Below are 20,083 nucleotides of genomic sequence, written 5' to 3' on the forward strand. Positions count from 1 at the left end.
TGAAGGCAGACGACCCTAGGTTTAGAGCCACAGTCTCTTACTAATCCATTCGAACAGCTTCAATCAATTCTAGGAATACACCGTACTCTATAATTGAGATTACGATTTGATTTCATCCTGATGTTCATCAAATGCAGTCGAACAGTTTTGAGCAAGTGATAATGTAACTAGAAACCAAAATTTTGTAATTGGTAGTTATCAGGAGCTTCTTTACTTTTCCAATTATTTTAATTTGACACACCTTATCGGTATCATCCTTATTGTCTTACCAATAACATTTCATTCACCTTACTCAGCTCTGAGCAATCGTTTGAGTACATTTCATTGACTGTCTTGTATCCTATTCGCTATTAGACGTTGCCAGTCGCTCGAACTTTTGATTGTTAGTAGTCGCTTATAAAAAATTTCGGTGTTTTGTATTTTTCAGAGCTCATGATTAGGAATAGTTCGGATACGTTCAAGTTTGTTCTGTCTAATTAAAGGATAATCTACGTAGTGCGAATCAGGAATGCCGGTAGCTTGAGATTGTTGGTAAATACGTCGCTACAGTTGTCAAAGAGCACCTCTCTACCAAATCAGTCAGAATTTTACCAGTAATTGTAATTGTAATTGTACTTACATGTTTAACAGTAATTGTAATTGTAGTCAGCGTTCTAAAGACTCGAGTTACAATTTTCTGATGACTCGACTTGACTTGAGTCATTTTCGCAAGATTCGGAAATGACTCATCACAACTCTGGTCAATCTGTGTATTGACTCGACTTCAACTCGAGTCATTACTCATGGCTCGAGACTTATACGGCCAAGATCGACATTTCATTGTAATTTCAAAGAATAGTAAAGTGACCACACTATTGGGATTTCGTCTATTGGTACTGGTACTTAAAATGCGACCAGAAACTGCTACAAATGAGGAAAATTAATATAATAACATGAGAACCATTTGATATCAACAACTGGGTTACCAAGACTTTAACTGGAAGCTGAGCCGTCGACACAATGACTTGGACTCGGGTCATAATACCAGGACTCGGACTCCACCCTTTGATCGCTGACTTGGACTCGGTCGTGAGTTGAAAATGACTCGACTTGACTCGAGTCAAAACTATGAAAATGAGATTAACTTGTTACTCAGATCCTCTGTGACTAGGTTACAACTCTGATTGTAGTTGTAATTTGGTATTAGTCAGTAGTCACACATCAACACTGATTCCAGATCACATAGTGATTTTTTTACAAGTGCGAGTTAATGAAAGAACACTATTTTCAAAACATACTATATTCTGCTGACAAATTGATATGGCTGCATATTAAATGTGGAGCTGACAAATTTTCCCGCAATATTTGTTGGTGAATGCTTGGCTCTCATTGTCCATTATTGCTCACCCTCTCACTTACATCTGACACCATTACATAATCAAACTGATCAGTTGTATCAAATTTGATCGCGCGAGAAAACATAATCAGCATTCAGCATGGATCAACCAAACCCCTGACTTTCGACGAATCGGTACATAGGTGCTTGTAATGTTATCCTTGGCGATATTACTGAATTTGGTTTGGCATAAGTGACGAATAATTCCAGACCATGCAGTCGAAAAAGGCCTCTTTCCATATATTGTTTCTGGAAGAGACCAAATCAGAAGACAAAATTATTGTGGTAAGCCGGGACAAGAGTTTAAACTTATTCTGTGGCGTGTTAATTCTGGTTCTAAATTTCGGGCAGTAAAGGATATCTTTACGCGAGATGCTAAGTAATATTTCCTCAAGCTGCGCACGTGCGTAATTGCGCAGTGCTGACACGTCCTCTGAGCACAGAAAATCTAAGCTGCACACAAAAACTCCGAAGTGATGATCATTTTTTCAGTCGTTACGCACTGCTGCCCAAGGACCGCGCAGTGAGTTGGTGAATGTGCACAGACTCGTTAAAAATTAGATGGAACAGTGCTGCTAAGAGCTAAGTGAATGTGTAATTAGCATAATAATATTTTCTTATCAATTACTGAGTAAATGACTGTTTATTCACAACAAAACTCACTGACCATGTAAGAATGCTAACAAACAAGGTTGAAACTGAACAATACAATAATCAGACAGCAATGCCGAAGCTGGAAGTTGGAATCAGCATTCACTCAAGTTTATTAATCAAAGTTCATGTAGACTAAGGGCGAAGGTTACGGAAGCTAGTTCATCCAGGTTAATTATGATCGGTTGATGAAAAGACTTTTAATATTGGCCAGCAAACTTTGATATTGTGTTTCCCGAAAACTGAACATCTGCATAATATCTACTCTGAAGATCAAGCCAATGTGATGTCTACTAGCGTCATATATTGCGCACAATTAGCCAGTTTTCTCCGCCCGGCAATGAAATTAGGTCAATCGTAACGCGCGAGTTCGTTGATTGAATCTGAATTAGTCTGTTTTGGATAACAGCTGACGTCTATGCCAAACCACTATTTGGAGTAGCTAATCTCCGAAGTAATACCTTAAGCCATCGCTGTCAGGTTCATGATATCGATGAAAATACTCCCGATAAACTCATATATCATGTATGTTCAATTGTTCATAGTTCACTGTACAGTACATGTTGCTACTATATCGTTCCCATCGAATATGATTTTGAAAATTGCTATGGTTCCCGGAATAGGCCTAAGCGCCGTGAAAATATGACCCCGAATGGATTGTTACGAACAGTGCATCGCCGCGAAAATATGTGAATCTTGCACCATATCATATCTGAAGAGGGGAGGCTTCAAAATGAGATAAATTCCAGAATAACACATGATATAGTTTTCCTACGAAATGAATCATTTGAAAAAGTATGACTCACTCGTATTCGATTTTCCAGACACCTTGCAATGATGCTCAAAAGCTCGTCGTCGATACTGCATTCGAATAAATCCAAATAAACAAGACTTTGATTCCTTGCTGCGAGCGATCCAACGATGTGAGCTTCATCACGATTCAATGAGATGCGATATGCGTCGATGGCGGAAAGACCTTTCATAAGGTTGTCGTCGCCCGATTCGTAGATTGCTGTATATAGTTCCATGTGAGCGTATCCGCCGTATTTTTCAGTCTTCTGTAGTCGCAAACGGATCGATCGAAAAAGAATATGTCGCTTCTGTGTTTGATCCGAGACTGTCAAGCAATACACAGAGTCGTTGTTCGTAAATTTTCTTGCCTTACCGGTTACGTAACAATTGTATGATTTACACGACTGTTATGACGCATGGTTCAAATGGAGTCATTGAACTCTCATATCTATCTAGTTCAGTGGTTCTCTCTCAACCTTTTTCACCTCACGGACCGGTAAAATTTCAAAAAATGTCAGGCGGACCGGTGGACTTTCAAAAATTGAAATGAAGCCAATATGTGAAGTATGCAGCCGTTTTTTGCAATTATCTAGTGCTAGAGAGTGACATCAGAAGGTTTTGATCGTAATTAATTATCTTCATGACGGCATCCACGTGATTTTATGGTAGTCAATCTGCTGAGTTGATGTAAAATTGCCCTGTCTAGATAAATGTGCTACGCCGACAGTCGTTTACAACCGAAGGCCGTGCATTTAACCGACCATGTCAACTCGAATAGTAGGCTATTCTTCTATTTGACAATTTCGAGGAAAGAAGCGTTTGGGAGTCAAACCAAGCACCTTGTCGTGCTGCCTTGCTCATTGCCCACTGACACAGGACGCATAGGCTACTCTGGCAACTACGAATACCATGCGCCGCAAGAAAACACCTTACAGCAGCTATACCGGCCATCCGCTAATCCGGGCCGGAAAAGCACTTCGTCAGCCCACCCCAAAAAACATTGGTCCCCAGAGGGTGATAAGCAAAACTTAGAGGGTCTTCGCCCTCGGATCCCACAGTTAGGTGGATGTTTTCACTTGTACTTGTGAGCAAATTCATTCTACTCAGTGTTAGCAGAGAGTTTATGTAGCTTAATCGCGCCAATAGCGAAAATATTCCATCATTTATGACTTACTCGTTTTTCTCGCTGCCGAATTTTTGGCACACCTTCCCTAGTCCCATGTTAGCCTGAACCCCATTATGTGTTGATACGTCGTGGCGCGGTAATGTGTGACACCGAAATACCTATTTCTATAAATCATGCGTATTTCATGGAGACGGGCACCTAATAAGCAAGACATTTAGAGAAACTGACTCGCGCAAAGTGTGAAAATGATATGAAAAATGTTGGGAAACGTTTCAAAAAATACACTATGATTTATGTTTATTTGCAAAATAATTTTCGTCCCCAATAAAGCTCGGTCCCTCTCCAATTAGACCAGGGGCGGCAACTTCTACAGTCGGCGAGCCGGATATTTGAAAATTAGGTACTTTGAGGGCCGCATTGTGAATCGATACATTATTCGCCCATTTATCCACATATAAAAGGAATAATTCGTAAATAACGAATGCCTTTTAACAGCAGTGTCACTTCAAAGCCGTTTCTCACCGATAAAGAAGAAGACAATGTCAATTTGTGAAGAGCATTGTCATACAGGCGCCGCCATGTCTGCTTCTATCTGATCAGTCAACACACGGTGCAATCCTTAATTAAGATTTCAAGGCGTTCGGAAACCCCGGTACCCCAAATTTACCAAGATATCAATTCATTAAAGTTGAGTAGGTGACGAGATAGCGTCGTTGTTCAACTGTGTGACCTGATTAATCTCGATGTTGAATTCATGCGGTCCGCGTCCTCTACGTAATTTGAAAAGTGGCCTGCAACTCGTTTTGATTTGGCGACCCTTGGTATAAGCGGTGTCGTACTAGGGTTACGATATGTCCTCTTTTAATAGGATTTGTCCACTCTTTTTACTTTTTTGAAAGTGTCCTTTGAGGACGCCCAAATGTCCTCTTTTTTTGAGAGTTTTGGTTAAATATATGGCATAATCGACTGAGATTGAAATTGACCCTGTTTTAGTCAACCAACTTACAATGTGAAAGGAAAAACTGTATTTTGGGCGCTGAGCGAGAAAGTTGACCTTTCATTTTTTAATCAACCGACCACGAAGAGACAAAAATTTACCATTTTTCATGATTTTCATCCTGTTTTGCAGGTCTGAAAATTTTGAGAAAGTTTCCTCTTTTCAGATTTCCAAAATATGGTAACCAAACGTCTTAAAATAGCCTAGAAGTGTGTACAGTGTAGTGCTACAAGGTGGCGGTTACGGAATGAAAAATAAGAAATATCAGCCTGGTGTAAATGACTATTGTTGTCGACAAACACCATGATTACCACAAACGACATTAGGGTTGAGTACATCGTAAATGCCGATAATTTAAGTCTTCTCGCTTCGGCGAACTTACGCGTAAGCCACTCTCGCACGCTGCGCATACTCGTATATTATAACATACAGTCACTAAAATTTGACGTAGTAAGCCAATAGTGAGAAGTCTTAGCAGACTGGGCCTGCGGGCCACATTATCATGTAAGCCGGAAAACTCTCCGCGGGCCGGACAAAATCCCTTCGGGGGCCGGATCCGGCCCACGGGTTGTATGTTGCCGGCCCCTGAATTAGACGGTTGGGGTGCCCCAGTCACGGTCCTGCACAAAGGAATGAATCGAAAACGAGTGATCACGCAAACTGCGCTGTTTAGCGATGAGCCAGAACGTATCTGGTCTGTACTTGTCGCTCGCATGTCGACAAATGACACGTCTGGAACTTCAAGTCAAATCGAACATGTTTCCAGTCCTAATATTACCTCACGAAGTTTTTAATCTATTTAGAATTTGATGGTTTGTTTATTTTATCAATGAACAAGCCTTCAACATTGCATCTCGAAATTAAGGTTTAAATTTGTAATTTCCCTGGCGGACAGACAGTAATGTCACCACGGACCGGCGGTTGAGAACCACTGATCTAGTTCACAATCACATTACATTAGCATTTCATGCGCATCAATGGCACATAGGCCTATCCGTCTGAGGTCGACTACAGAATTCATACCTAAGTGTTGGAGGTTTAATTAGGTTCCTCCTCGCCATCTCGCCCGCGGGAGCGTTTTTTTTTTTCGAAAAGCTAAGAAGTGGGTCGTGCTACAAGTCGACAGATGCGGAATAAAAAATCCAAAAAATCGGTCTGGTGTTAATGACCACTATAGTCGACAGACACCATGAATCGAATACCCCAAACAAACGAACAATGTCACACAATGCTCATGTTCAACAATTAGCCCTGGTAGCGCTCACGTTCAATATTCTGCGAACTTATGCAGATTTTATATATAAAGTTATATTTTTCCGACTGAATGTAAGGACTTATTTACCGGCCGTGTGCGTATTTAAGATCTTTCGACTATTTCACCCATTCGATTGTGATGATGCCAACAAAGTCATGATACACTATAAGCGACCCTTAATAATCAATCAGTTTTGCGGCAGAATAGCTGCAGTAAACCATGACTACTTACCGCTGTGAAGGTCACTAGTAGATTTCATGTGAACGATGCCTGTAACGAATCTTCGAACCACGGACCATCGTTTCTCATGTAGATGTTGGTCATCAAAATGAGAGAACATTTCGAGCTCCATTTCCGAGATAAAACTAGCTGCCAGAAACTCCTGCATGCTTTGATGACAGAAGAAGAATGTGAAGTCGCCTTCCATCAAGTGACGGCTGAGGATGTTGTTGCCAGGGACTTTCATCATCAAATCCTGCACTTCGTCAGCGGAAACTTTAAACCGATCCAAATCTGCTTTGTAGAATACGACTCGCCCCTCTTTCATGCCTTCAAACGCCATTGCTTTCAATTTCTGGATAATCGAGAGGATTTGCTTTCTGTTTCGCATATTTTCCACACTCTGTAAGACTAACAGGATCCTGCTGTACAGTTCTGTCACGGTAGACGGAGGAGGTCCATCTGGATCCATTCCCATCACCACTGCTATCAAAATCAGGAAAACCGGGACTGATACAAGTTGTAATAATAGCGGTGACATGATTTCAATCTTCTCCCAGAGATGCTGCCCGTTGTCAAAGAGAAGAGACGTGAACAGTTTATAAGCGTCTTGTGTCGTGAGACCATTGAGTGTGATAATTTCTTCAGGGCGTGCTTGCGCCGGTAATTCGGAGACTTTGAATTCACGTGACGAGACGAGTATCTTGACGTGACGAAGGACACTGCGGGATAAGATATTATACATGATGATCGGAGAGCTTGCTTTCTGATACGGTGTAATTTTTCGGACGCTGCTCTCCTCGAAATCCCACTGCATTTGATCAAGCCCGTCAAAAATGATAATTGCATCACTTTGATTCTCGACCAGCCATTCGAAAGCATTTTCCTCTTCAGATTCATTTTTGAAGAGACCGTCGAATAGAAACTTGGATGTTTTGATACCGCTCTTGTCTTCCTTGTTCTTCAATTCAATATAATGTATCATTTTTCGTTTTGGTTCACCGTTGTCACTCACAGATGAAATTCCGAGCGCTTTTTTAGCAATTCTACGCATGAGGATGGTTTTACCCGATCCTGCAGACGCGACGATAGCAGTGTAACCAACTTTGTAATTTGAAGGTAATTTTTCATACTTTGACAGCGATTCCATTATCTTTGCCATTGTTATCGATTTACCGTCGTTGTCGGATTGACGATAAAACCCGACTTCCTCTATCATCTGACTTTGAAAATCTTTTCTTCTAGATCCATGAACAGTTTCGTCAGTTGCAGATTTTTTATCGCGAAAACGGCCTTTGTAGTAGTCATTAACATTGACCTTCTTCATTCGCGGGAAAACCTCGAAGTCAGGTTCGTGAAGAAATTCATTCTTGAAGTCTTCACGAATTCCACTTGCCGTTTCTTGACGAGTATGGTCGTTTATAACTTCTATCAATTTCTTGTATTTAACGCCTGCAGAAAAGAGAGCTTAAATTAGGAAATATATCAAAACTGCTTCGTCATATCGGCTGTAAGAAATTATTGCAAATGGTACCGGTACCTTCTTACACTAGGACCGGCGTTCTCAACTTCCCTCGTATAACGGGCCGCAGAACATCATTTCCATGTATTAGTGGGATACTACCAAATTTAGGCTACTATAGCCTACTTCTTTCCTTCTATGGATGCAGCCCTACTAGTATTTCCACTCTGATAGAGAGCACCCAGATAATTAATTCGTTCTGTAATGTCTGTGGAGTCAGTGGATTCGTCCGATGCCTGGCCAAAGTAGTCTACCCGTCAACGTATTTCCGAACATGCGATGAAAGATCGACTGAAATTGCTGTTACTCTTCTGGTCACGGTTGAAACAGACAACTGTAACTTCAAAATTTGTCAGGTGATGTTGTCCTTGCTGTTAAGTATCGGAAGCAGCGAATATTCGTTTTATTGAAATCATACCGTCTATGGCCAATTTTGTGGGTTTAACGATATTCCAAGCAATTTTAAACCATGCGTCTGTAACATAGTCGACAATTTTAACATTGCCTCGAAATATAGATTGGTGGGCTTGATACCTAATAGCTAGCAATGTTTTTTCTAACATCAGGCGTTGCGTATAACTTCAGAAGAAAGTGTCGTGGTATAATCTTGAGCTTGTACGCTTCGTCACGAAAACTGTTATTCGACAAATATATCACATCGGTTTTCCATTTATATCTGAGAAAGCAAATTGATTGTTCCGAACGGAGTTACAAACTCAGTTCCCGCCGTTTAATTACCCGTTCCTTGTTCTTGTTGAGTTAAGCATCCTTTAAGAGTTTACTACACAACAGAATTCTCCTGAACCAGGGAACAGCTGAATACCGATTTTAAACAATAACAATCTACACTTGAGCATATAAGCAAGAAACCTGAATACATCAAAGAATGAGTAATTAAACGATACATAGACGGTGCGATAAGAGAGCTAAAGTATCTAAATTAATATGTAACATCGTGCCAGTAGCAATTGCGTTTATAATGAAAGATGTCGCGGGCCGCGGGTTGAGAACCCCTGCACTAGGACACTGTCCTCAAACCTAATTGTTGTAGCTACATCAGCATGACGGCCGATTTAAACCGGTCAGAGTTCGAGTGTTGCTGAATGTAACCTACGACAGTTGGTGCTTCTTCGATATACGCCCGAGATCAAAACAGTGTTCCCCATGACACCCGTAAATGTTTTTCCATGAACACGATATAAATTTATAAACGTCAAAATATTTTTTTCCTCGTTTGAATAGACGGATATTAGGGTTGGTGGAATGGATATATTGGTGTTGGATGTGGGTTAGGTTCAAAGTCGGGGTTAGGGTATCCCAAGAGTAGGGTTGGGGGAGAGGGGAGAATTAGGGTTGGGGAAACCCTAACCTCAACTTCAACCCTAACCCCAACCCACATCCAACTCTAAGAACCCCCTCCCCCAACTCTGATATTCCCCTTCCCAAACCCTAATTTTGAGATACCCCCAATTCAACTTTGACCCTAACCCTAACCCGCATCCAACTCTTATACCCCTCCCCCAACCTTAATATGCCCTTCTTCAACCCTAATCTTGGGATACCCTAACCCCAACTTTGACCCTAACCCACATCCAACCGTGATATCTCTCCTTCCTCTTCCCTAATACCCCGTCGCCAACCGTAATCTTGGGATACCCTAACCCCAACTTCGACCCTAACCCACCCCCAGCCCTAATATCTGTCTCTCCAAAGGCAAAAAAAAATTTTTACGCTTATAAAATTGTATCGTGCTCATGGGAAGCACTTGCTGGTGTTACGTGAAACACTGTTTCGATCTCGGGCGTATATCGAAGAAGCGCCAAACATTCAGCGGGAATCATGTCGCGTTAAGGGAGACTGATCTACTACAGGGTTGGATAGATATTTGTAATGATTCATTGGAGATAATGGTGGGCTAGCCAGGATTAGATTTCGGAGAAATATGGTAACTGTCGGGCGCTTCTTCGATATACGCCCGAGATCGAAACAGTGTTTCACGTAACACCAGCAAGTGCTTTTTTTGCCTTTGGAGAGACAGATATTAGGGCTGGGGGTGGGTTAGGGTCGAAGTTGGGGTTAGGGTATCCCAAGATTACGGTTGGCGACGGGGTATTAGGGAAGAGGAAGGAGAGATATTACGGTTGGATGTGGGTTAGGGTCAAAGTTGGGGTTAGGGTATCCCAAGATTAGGGTTGAAGAAGGGCATATTAAGGTTGGGGGAGGGGTATAAGAGTTGGATGCGGGTTAGGGTCAAAGTTGAATTGGGGGTATCCCAAAATTAGGGTTTGGGAAGGGGAATATTAGAGTTGGGGGAGGGGGTTCTTAGAGTTGGATGTGGGTTGGGGTTAGGGTTAAAGTTGAGGTTAGGGTTTCCCCAACCCTAATTCTCCCCTCTCCCCCAACCCTACTCTTGGGATACCCTAACCCCGACTTTGAACCTAACCCACATCCAACACCAATATATCCATTCCACCAACCCTAATATCCGTCTATTCAAACGAGGAAAAAAATATTTTGACGTTTATAAATTTATATCGTGTTCATGGAAAAACATTTATGGGTGTCATGGGGAGCACTGTTTTGATCTCGGGCGTATATCGAAGAAGCGCCGAATGTTTTGCTAAGAAAACTGAGCCGTTGTCCGCAGTGTGGTTGTCGTTGTTGTTGCCGATATGGATCGTCGAGTTATTACAGGGGTGGGCAAACTACGGCCCGCGGGCCGCATGCGGCCCGCCACGTCGTTTTGTACGGCCCGCGAGAGTCTAAATAAATTTTTTAAAAATTTTGATAAAATGCGTACTAAAAATCGAATTAATGCAGGGACTTGATTAACTTTTCTTATTATATTTCACCAGGATAATTCTAAGACAGTGGTTTTCAAACTGGTGGACGCAACCCCCTTGGGGGCGTGAAAGCCTCTGAAAGGGGCGCGAAGCTGAGCTTGACTGATAAAATTTTTGTGCTACGCGCAATTTTCAGCCAAGTCAGTGTTATTGCTATGTATTTAGTCTGAATTACATATTTAAAAATCTCTTATCCACAGTCGTATTCTTCACGCCATCAAACTACCCGTTAGGTTTGCTTCCATTCTGATTGCGTTTTGCGATATGACGATAAGAGGCCGTGAAATCTTTGACCATCATAAGGGGGTGGGGCGTGTCTTAAAAAGTTTGAGAACCACTGATCTAAGGTAAATACTTGATATCACAGCGGGGTAGCTGCAACGAGATTGACATAATTTGGATCACCAGTGAGGTTTTAGATTGCCCACTTCATTTTTAATTATTTCAGTGATGTGCTTATAAAAAACCGATTCGGGCGTGTTATAAGCACATTCGTTGTCTGTACGCGTGGAATGGGGGTATGTATATTTTACCTACACAAAGTAGAAGCGTGTTTGAAGCTAACATGGTTATGATGCTGTTAGCATCGTGTGTCCTGGAACTGAGCCAAAAGTGGAATTACTAAATCTATGAACAGATCACTGCTTACAGATTTATATTTCAATCATATTCTAAGAATAGGGCCAACGGCCTTTTATCTCTATAGTTTTGACAAATTGGTTATTGAGGTCCGCCTGCCTATGAAATCTCGCCACTGTATGTTTCTGACGCGTGTACGATATCATCAAAGCAATATTTGGCTTGTTTTAAATAAGCACATATATTGTCTCCACGCCATATATCAATATTACGTTTTGGGTTATAATCCCAATTTTATATAGTGCGGTCCGCGAATGAATTCAGATGTTGAATGCGGCCCGCGAGCTCAAAAGTTTGCCCACCCCTGAGTTATTATATTGTGACGTTGAAACCTTGACAGCGGCTTAACCTAAGGTCACGGAAAGGTAGTAGGACGTTCATTGATTGTGTAACAATTGGTTTGCAGCTCAACCTTTCGTGGCTCTGGAGCATTTGCCATTTCGTCAGATACCGAAATCAAAATCCAAGATTGAATACCGGATGCCGCGACGCTGCCAGAGATCGACTATTATACCAGAGACAAGAGATTGACTATTAATTCAACACCGTGTAGTGGGCGAGTCTGATATCATAGAAATGTTGAATTAGGCGAATTGGAGGGACCGTTATACGATCGGCAACGCAGGACCATAACATCACTTTGTCAGACCCACCCTCCTCCCCGACAAAAAATCATTGGTATTGGGGAGTAGTTAGTATGATCGGTCGTGGTGTGCCATTGTGGCTTATGGGTGCGGCGGCGATTCGCCTGGAAACCCGGGGTGGCGATTCGCCTTTTTAGACCCCCCTCTGGGCCGCGATTCGCCATGTGTTCTTATGGGTGCGGTCGTGATTCGCCTTTCCAGGTATAGGCCGCGGTCGTGATTCGCCGTGAAAACTCGTGGTCGTGACTCGCCTTTTTTGCTATAGGCGGTGGCGGCGATTCGCCTGTCGTGTATTCTTACGGGATCTGTGGTGATTCGGCATGTGTTCTTATGGGTGCGGTCGTGATTCGTACTTTCGGTATAGACTGCGGGCGGCATGTCGTACTTTCAGCAAAAAAGGTGTGAAATAGTTTGCCAAGTCTAGGAATCACTTGCAAGGTAATATTTTGGTATTTAGTTTACCACAGAGCCGGCGTAGACGGCGATTCGAATATCAACAATAACAACGCTCACGAATTAACCAGTGTTGGGATCAAGTCACTACCTTCGAGTCACGAGTCATTTCGAGTCATTGCACATTTTGACTCGAGTCAAGTCAAGTCAATCGATTTTTGAAGGTGACTCGAGTCAAGTCAAGTCACTAGATTTTTGGAGGTGACTCGAGTCAAGTCGAGTCAAGTCAAGTCAAGTCACGAGTCAAGTCACAATTCAAGTCAAGTTGCCTTTTCAAAATGTGAGACATGGTTACGTAATTGAATCTTGCTAGCTGTATAAAATACAGATTGAGTGGTCATTGATTTTGAACAGATGAACGAATATAGATTTAAATGTGCAAGCAAGAAGGCGCTGTATCGCTCACATATACCTACAACTGCTAACTACGTAAGTAATTGCAGAGTCTCAGGTTATAGTTACGAGCCAAAATCGAGAAAAGAATTTATAAGATACAATACATTATGTATTTACAAATTGATTCGACCTGCGCCAATGGTTGAGGGCTATATACACGATATTTGAATTATATTTCAATAAAACAAGAGGTTTGCTTGAGGTAAGAACAGTGAACAGAAATAAAAATTTTGCTATTAAATTGCTCTACTATACTAGTTTGCGACAACATAAGCTGTAAGTTTCGGTCCTATGGTTTGCGGTCAATTTATTAGGGAGAGAACAATAACGACTCAATAAAACGCACGACTAATGAATGATTGGTCGCTCTCACGGGTTACACCAGCGTTTCGCGAGCAATCTGAACATATGCAAGATACAATATTTTTTGTCGACACCGATTACTTGATGACTTGAAATTGACTCGTGAATTTTGCTCCGAGTCACGAGTCAATCCTCATTTCTGATACGCCGAGTCAAGTCAAGTCAAGTCATTTCAGCAAAGTGACTCGAGTCAAGTCAAGTCATCCGAAAAAGGTGACTCGAGTCTGACTCGAGTCAAGTCATGACTCGAGTCATCCCAACACTGGAATTAACACTTCAAATAGCTGTGAAATAGTTTGCAAAACCCCGCGATCGCTAACAAGATAATGTCTCGGTCATAACCATCTTTCACGACTTGGTGTCATAACCATACCGATCGCTCACGCGGAGAAATTTTAGTAATCAGTTTGTCACAGAACTTGATATCGCTGGTAAGATTTAACAAGTAACGAATAACAGACCGCGGTAACTTGAATAGCGACAAATTGTCACTTATTTCCGCTCTAACCCTAATCCTTTGTGAAGTGAACGCTTATTCAAAAGGGTGTGATATAATTTTAAAATCCAACGACCACTCACCGGATAATACTTCAGACATAGCAATTCCTCATACCCGCCCACAAGGTAATATTTCGGTAATTAGTTTGTCACAGAACCGTCGCAGGCGGTGATTGGAAAACCGACAATTTGTCACTCGCCCGCGATCGCTATATGTTTCACGCCTCCAGAATAGTGGCTGACTTTAGTTGCGTGATAAGATCCATGAAAATATTCAATCAATGTGTTAGTTTATCAACTTGAAATGAAACTCACTACACAAATCAAGTCGATTCGTATCTGAATGTTTTAAATCGGTACAACTCTAATCCTTTGACAAATCCCATAACGCGTTTTTGTTGAATCGAACGTAACCCGAATATTACTGACGCCGACTTTCAGCCGCATCGAATTATTCGCACATTCCGCGCCACTGTTTTCACACTTATAGAATCAATACCAACTATAACTCTACAAGAATCAAGAATCACAAGTATGTGCATTACACAGTTATTGTCTTTATTAACTTGAAATCAAACACTTAACAAAAACACGCAACTAATCATTTGGCAACTCTAGCATTACCAAAAAATTCCAGTATTGTTGATTGAAAATCCTTGAGTCATTATTATCAAAAATGTTATAGTACCGCATCGAAATCCATTCGCGGGATGTACTAAAGGTAAATCCAGATAATCCAAAATGAAATATTTGGACTTTGACAAACATGACTACCAACTTTGATCCAGTCATATTTCAAGATCATACTTTGAAACAATCCTTGAAACTTACAACTCTATTCACGACTGAGTTTTCCGTTTATCAAATAGAGTTTCAGTAAATACTATCGCGATATTTAATGTGTTACTACACACAATAGAATCAATCAATGAAATACCACCTGTTGTAAATATTTCTAACTTGACAACCACTTGTGCATACCGTGATCAAGTTGCGACGCGATGAGTTAAATCGGGATATTTCAATCTATTTGTCGAAACCTTGAACAAACTATCAGGTTATTTATTGTTGTAATCGAGTGAACGGAAATAGTATTACGTCTCAACATTTTAACATCTCCCCATACACAAAAGAGTAAAATACAAAAAAACCTTGTCAAGTCAATCCGTTTGTAACTTACCCAACCAAAACAAAAAGTATCCTTATGAAAAGTAGACAAGACTACGTGAGTAATCACCACAATCCAAAATCCATAGCAAGTTCGGTTGCATTCATAGTCCACCAACTCGTATTTTTATTCCACTTTAAAAGTCGTTACTATTCCGCAAGACAAAGAAATTACTATGTGGTATATTTTGTAAGACAAAAGTAATTACTTCTCAGTGTCGGCGACTTGAGATTAACATACTATGTTTGAGTATACGAGATTTGACAGTCTGACCATCGTAGTTGAGAATTCATCTCTTACAATCGAACACAGGTGTTATATCAAAAGTTATCATACTGTAAACATAAGGATTGACACATTGATTTGACGTATTTAATAGTTGATCACGACTTGATTATTAAATTATTCGCGTTAATTAAACCCGCGTTGTGTTGAAAGTTATGACAGTAACAAACTTTTCGGAAACGTTGTTATTAACATATTGATTTGTAAAACTATACTTGTCTGAAATGTTCTTGATTTGGAAGATATTCCGTGTTGGTACAAATCACTCTGCGTATTGCGGATATCAGGAAATATTTTACAAATGTAATTGTTTCCAGTAACCAAGACTAAAGACGAAACAACAACATCGGTATTATTACATTCAACAACCAGTACAATTATTAAAATCTATCGTTTGCTATAACCGGGGCTAAAGATGTAACAATTCCATTATTCATATATTGAAACGACTAAGTGGAGAATCATTAGGCCTATATCACAATATCGTTACTATTGAATCCAACGATTTATTGTCGGAATTTGTGACAGAGAATTGAAACATATGCACTTTACAGAGTGTGAAAATATCACTTTGAGTATCGAGTACCGTTCGAAGCTAGCGATCAATTCTTAATCATTTCAGTAACTCCCCATTGTGCGTGCCAAATGTAAAATATCGCGAGGTTATACACTCTAAGACTTTGATTATTGCAAAAGTAAATTGTGATATGTTTGTTAGATGCATCCAATTCAACTAGAAGTGTCTAGTGCCCAACACTCGTAATATCGAAAAAGTACTTGCCACACTGTTATTTGCTAAACGTGTTTTGCATTGTTGCTCATTTCTAGTATTGATTGAAATCATTCTCGAACCCTCAAATAGTAATTCCCGACATGAAACCAAGCCGCTGAAAGTCGTTACCATCACGAAGATACAATGTGCACGATGTTTGTCAAATGTGTCCTACCTGGCCAACAGAAAACAATTTTCACTCACTCGAAATGAAACCAATGTGATGGTCTCCATTCGATATTTTGTTCGTGTCAAATACTTTGCAATGAACACATTTGCGTGGTTGAGCTTTGCCATCATCAAGCTGTCATTTGTATCTTTTAATTAACCGACATTTAGCGATTGGTGAACATACCGACCGATACACAGTCACTTCGAAATACTCCGTTGATCGTAATTTCCATCATCATAATAATCGAAGTACAATTGTTTCGAATCGATAGACTGGTTGAGCTTTACATCATCAGACTGCCATCTGTACATCAAGAATACATCCGTCTTGTAACTGGGTCGTTTACCTAACCGAGTTGTATGCACCGTTTGATATTTAGCGATTGCAGAACATACCATTTCGAAATACTACGTTGATCTCAATTCCTTTGTCGTGATAATCGAAGTATATTTGTTTCGATTTCATAAAAACCAACTTTTCTATGACATGATAAATTTTTGAAAAGTTATACTTAGAAGGTTGGTGCATATCGCGAAAAATAATATACCATGCATATTGATATTGCTACTCCATTGATCGGTATTTTCACGCGAGTCGATTTTCAAATGAGTAAAATTTATTACATGAGTTTCTCCGCTTAATGTAAATGAAAACTCAGTCGTCTTTTAACATCACAAAGACATTGATAAAATGTAAGCAATCAAACACAACACTTTGTACGACACTAATTATTGTTCCACACATCTCATTTCATACTAAGTGTATACGAAAGATATTCATGTTACACGAAAATATTCGCTCATGCTACAAACCTGTACAATGATTGGTGGTGTAAGGCCAGCCCAATTGTGGTATCCATCCGAGTTTAGTTAACACAATTTACGACACCGAGGTCGCCTCATCTTTCGTAAGACAACAAACCAAGGCTTCAGGATATGTCCATGTCATAACAATAAATCAGCTACTCCAACAACAGAGTACATATGTTTTCTAGCACGGTGCTTACATCTTACACACAAATCAACCCACTTTGCTAACGAAAAGTGCTGAGTCATCACAACAATACAACTAAAACATACTATCATACAAAATGGCCGTTATAGTCACCAATGGTACATCGTACCAGTAACAAGTCTCGAGAATCAAGTTTTCCAAAAAACGTGAAAGTATTTCTACACCAAGTCGTTATGTTGACGAAGACGTATATTGTAATATCATGATCGATTTACATTCGTTGGTCACAAAATGTCACTACTCTAAATAATTATTTTTCACTCAAAGCCTACTTGTCACCATTCGTTTCATCAAGCACGAGTTCAAGAAACCTGCTACGACGTGAATTGATATTTTTATGTTGTGTAAATAGGTAATAATCAATTTTAGTAACACTATATCAACATCATCGAGTTGTGCGAATAGATTTACATGTGGTCTTGTGGTTTTAATCGAAGTATACAGCACGGTCTAATGTAGAGTCATCTCTATTGTACAACAACTCGGTAATCGAAATGCATTAAAATTTAAACAACGATCTTGTTTCGTCGCACCAAAAATATGTTTACTATCACGATACTCTGCACAGGTCGTGTAAATCCTTTTCACACTCGTAATAGTATACCAACGGATACCGGCGACAACGTTTAACAATACCAACGACACTAAATATACGATACCTACCCAAGTAAAATTACCATTTTCACCTGGAGGTCGGTCGTTACCCGAGTAGAAATACCATTGTCCTTTGGAGATTTATCGTTTACCCAGTGTAACAAACCCCTTACCCTTTGGAAATCTATTTTTTCTCTGGGTAACAAACCTTTTTCACTTGGAAATATATTTTTTCTCTGGTTAACAAACCTTTTTCACTTGGAAATATATTTTTTCTCTGGGTAACAAACCTTTTTCACTTGGAAATATATTTTTTCTCTGGGTAACAAATCTTTTTCACTTGGAAATATATTTTTTCCGCGGGTAACAAACCTTTTTCCCTGAGCAAGAAACCATTTTCACTTGGTGGTCCATCGTTTTACCCGAGTAAAAATATCATTTTCTTTTGGAGATCCGGCGTTTACCCAGTGTAACAATACATTTTCACTTGGAAAAATACTTTTACCTAGAGTAACTAATCATTTTCTCCTGGGTAACAAACCCTTTTCGTCTGGAAACTATCATTTACCTGAGTACCAATACAGTTTTCACTTGGAAATCTACCTTCTCCCTGGGTAACAATATCAGTTTCGTTTTGAAAACTGACAACCACACCGGACAATTTGATATTTTTGTATATTGTTACAACGGGCAGCGACAAAATATACACCAACAACGACTCCGATACATTTGTCTAATCAAATATTCACTTGATCTGATGCATCCCATCAAAATCATTGGTTACTCACATACAATAACAATGAACTGTTGTACATCGACATGTATGTTTTCGGAATTGGCGAATAAATGGGTTTCCGATATGTCCGTGATGTCCGGGTTCGTGCTTTGGATTTTCCAGAGTCAAAATGCCTGAATAAAACACCTCCTCGACTTTGGTAGCTGGTTGATACACGGATAATGGTATTCGGAAAACGGATGAATTTATGTTCCCCATCGCGCCAACAACTCCGGGTTACTTGTGAGTTTCCTCAGCTCTGTTTACTATATTGTGTCTTTACTGATCAATACATGTCGCTCCAGTAAGCTGAAGCCGGATCACTAATATGAGAAAGTGTGTGGGGGCCTGATCCGGATATTCACTCATGAACCAACGACCAATATTCAAGTAAACATGTTACAGACAGTGTTTTGTCTCCATGAAAAATACCAACCATCACATACAAGTAACGTCACGATTGTTCACAAGTATTCGCGTAAACCAGGTGTACATACAATGTGTCGGTGTACAAACATCACGGAAAACAAATTCATGTTCTCAAGTCTCATCATGCGACGACTCTGTACATTCAATGTGGGCATAGATGACTTGGGGACAGGCAAGCAGCCATATTTGGACGTAACATGGTCTTAGTATGAACCGGCCTCCGCCCAACTTGTGAAAAATGAATCTCACACGAGTACAATCCTTTCACGGTTTACACCTTGATTTTGCAAGATTGTTTGGATTCTCAGGTAGACTTGCATCGTGATCCGGACCTCGATATAATCGTGTTGCGTAACTCACTCAATCCCTGCGTATCGTTGGTCATAACCTGCTAACTTTTTCGCCGAGACCGCAGTGTTTCACCTGGTTTTATGTATTTGGCGATCACCATCGTTATCAATCTTTCAGGTGATGAATATGCCGGATGTTGCTACTCCCACATAACGACTCCAGCTAAACATCGTGAGCAGTGACTCCGGATTGAAATCGTAAACAGGGACTCTGTGTGTGTGTGTGAATCTCGAGTTCGAATACGATTAGATAATGTAATCCAAGGTGTGTCTCTGCGGGTTGAAGACTGATTTCTTGTTAACCACTCCGCAAGAGGGTGCTGTCTCGTAATTCTACATGTCGTTATAAAACGTGGTTGGAAACTTTTGGTCTAGTTGATCCAGCTACGTATTGAAACGGTGCACTCACGCAGACCACTGAGAAAACGTTGTCGTTACCTGACTATATCCACGAGTAATTATGGGACTACGCATAACGTTCCATAGATTCCTCTGGCCCCACACCGTGGTTTTACGACACAGACAAGATGCAGCGGTGGAAATATTGAAAATGAAAAACGATACCTTGGTGACATTTGATTTGGATTTTACACCTGATGAACCATACACTCGATTGGTACATTGGGATGACAACTCTATCGTCGAGGTCGAGGGAAAAGAAATGTACAGATTTGTTGGTGTTGTGGATATTCAGCGAAAATCAGGGTATATGGTTGTGTATGGTTCGCATATTTGACTGAGAATATATCGG

General features: G+C 40.4%; 3 protein-coding genes and 1 long non-coding RNA gene across 9 annotated transcripts in view; 1 reads left to right on the top strand and 3 right to left on the bottom strand.

The window, feature by feature from the left end:
• Positions 1-20,083, bottom strand: part of LOC145439227 (uncharacterized) — a 462,343-nt gene that overhangs the window by 356,256 nt on the left and 86,004 nt on the right. The window lies entirely within an intron of this gene.
• LOC145447787 (uncharacterized) overlaps positions 1-20,083 on the bottom strand; it is a 277,603-nt gene that overhangs the window by 159,303 nt on the left and 98,217 nt on the right. The window lies entirely within an intron of this gene.
• The window catches only part of LOC145437364 (uncharacterized), a 264,350-nt gene that overhangs the window by 126,262 nt on the left and 118,005 nt on the right, over positions 1-20,083 (top strand). The gene's annotated exons all lie outside the window — the stretch shown is intronic.
• The window catches only part of LOC145438686 (uncharacterized), a 403,715-nt gene that overhangs the window by 5,861 nt on the left and 377,771 nt on the right, over positions 1-20,083 (bottom strand). Inside the window, exons 4-5 of one of the 5 annotated variants that reach the window (XM_080318430.1) lie at positions 2,782-3,143; positions 1,519-2,487 (exon numbers count right to left, since the gene is read on the bottom strand). The exons of 3 other annotated variants lie outside the window; for them this stretch is intronic. In XM_080318430.1, the coding sequence (XP_080174556.1) occupies positions 2,443-2,487; positions 2,782-3,143 (407 nt within the window). In that variant the 3' untranslated portion in view covers positions 1,519-2,442. Of the gene's footprint in view, positions 1-1,518; positions 3,144-20,083 lie in introns of those variants that run through there. One more of the 5 variants, XM_080319112.1, reaches the window with a different exon arrangement.

The sequence above is a fragment of the Botryllus schlosseri genome, chromosome 1 (genome assembly GCF_051294905.1).
Source record: "Botryllus schlosseri isolate E-star chromosome 1, Bs_hap1, whole genome shotgun sequence".
Taxonomy (NCBI): Eukaryota; Metazoa; Chordata; class Ascidiacea; order Stolidobranchia; family Styelidae; genus Botryllus; species Botryllus schlosseri.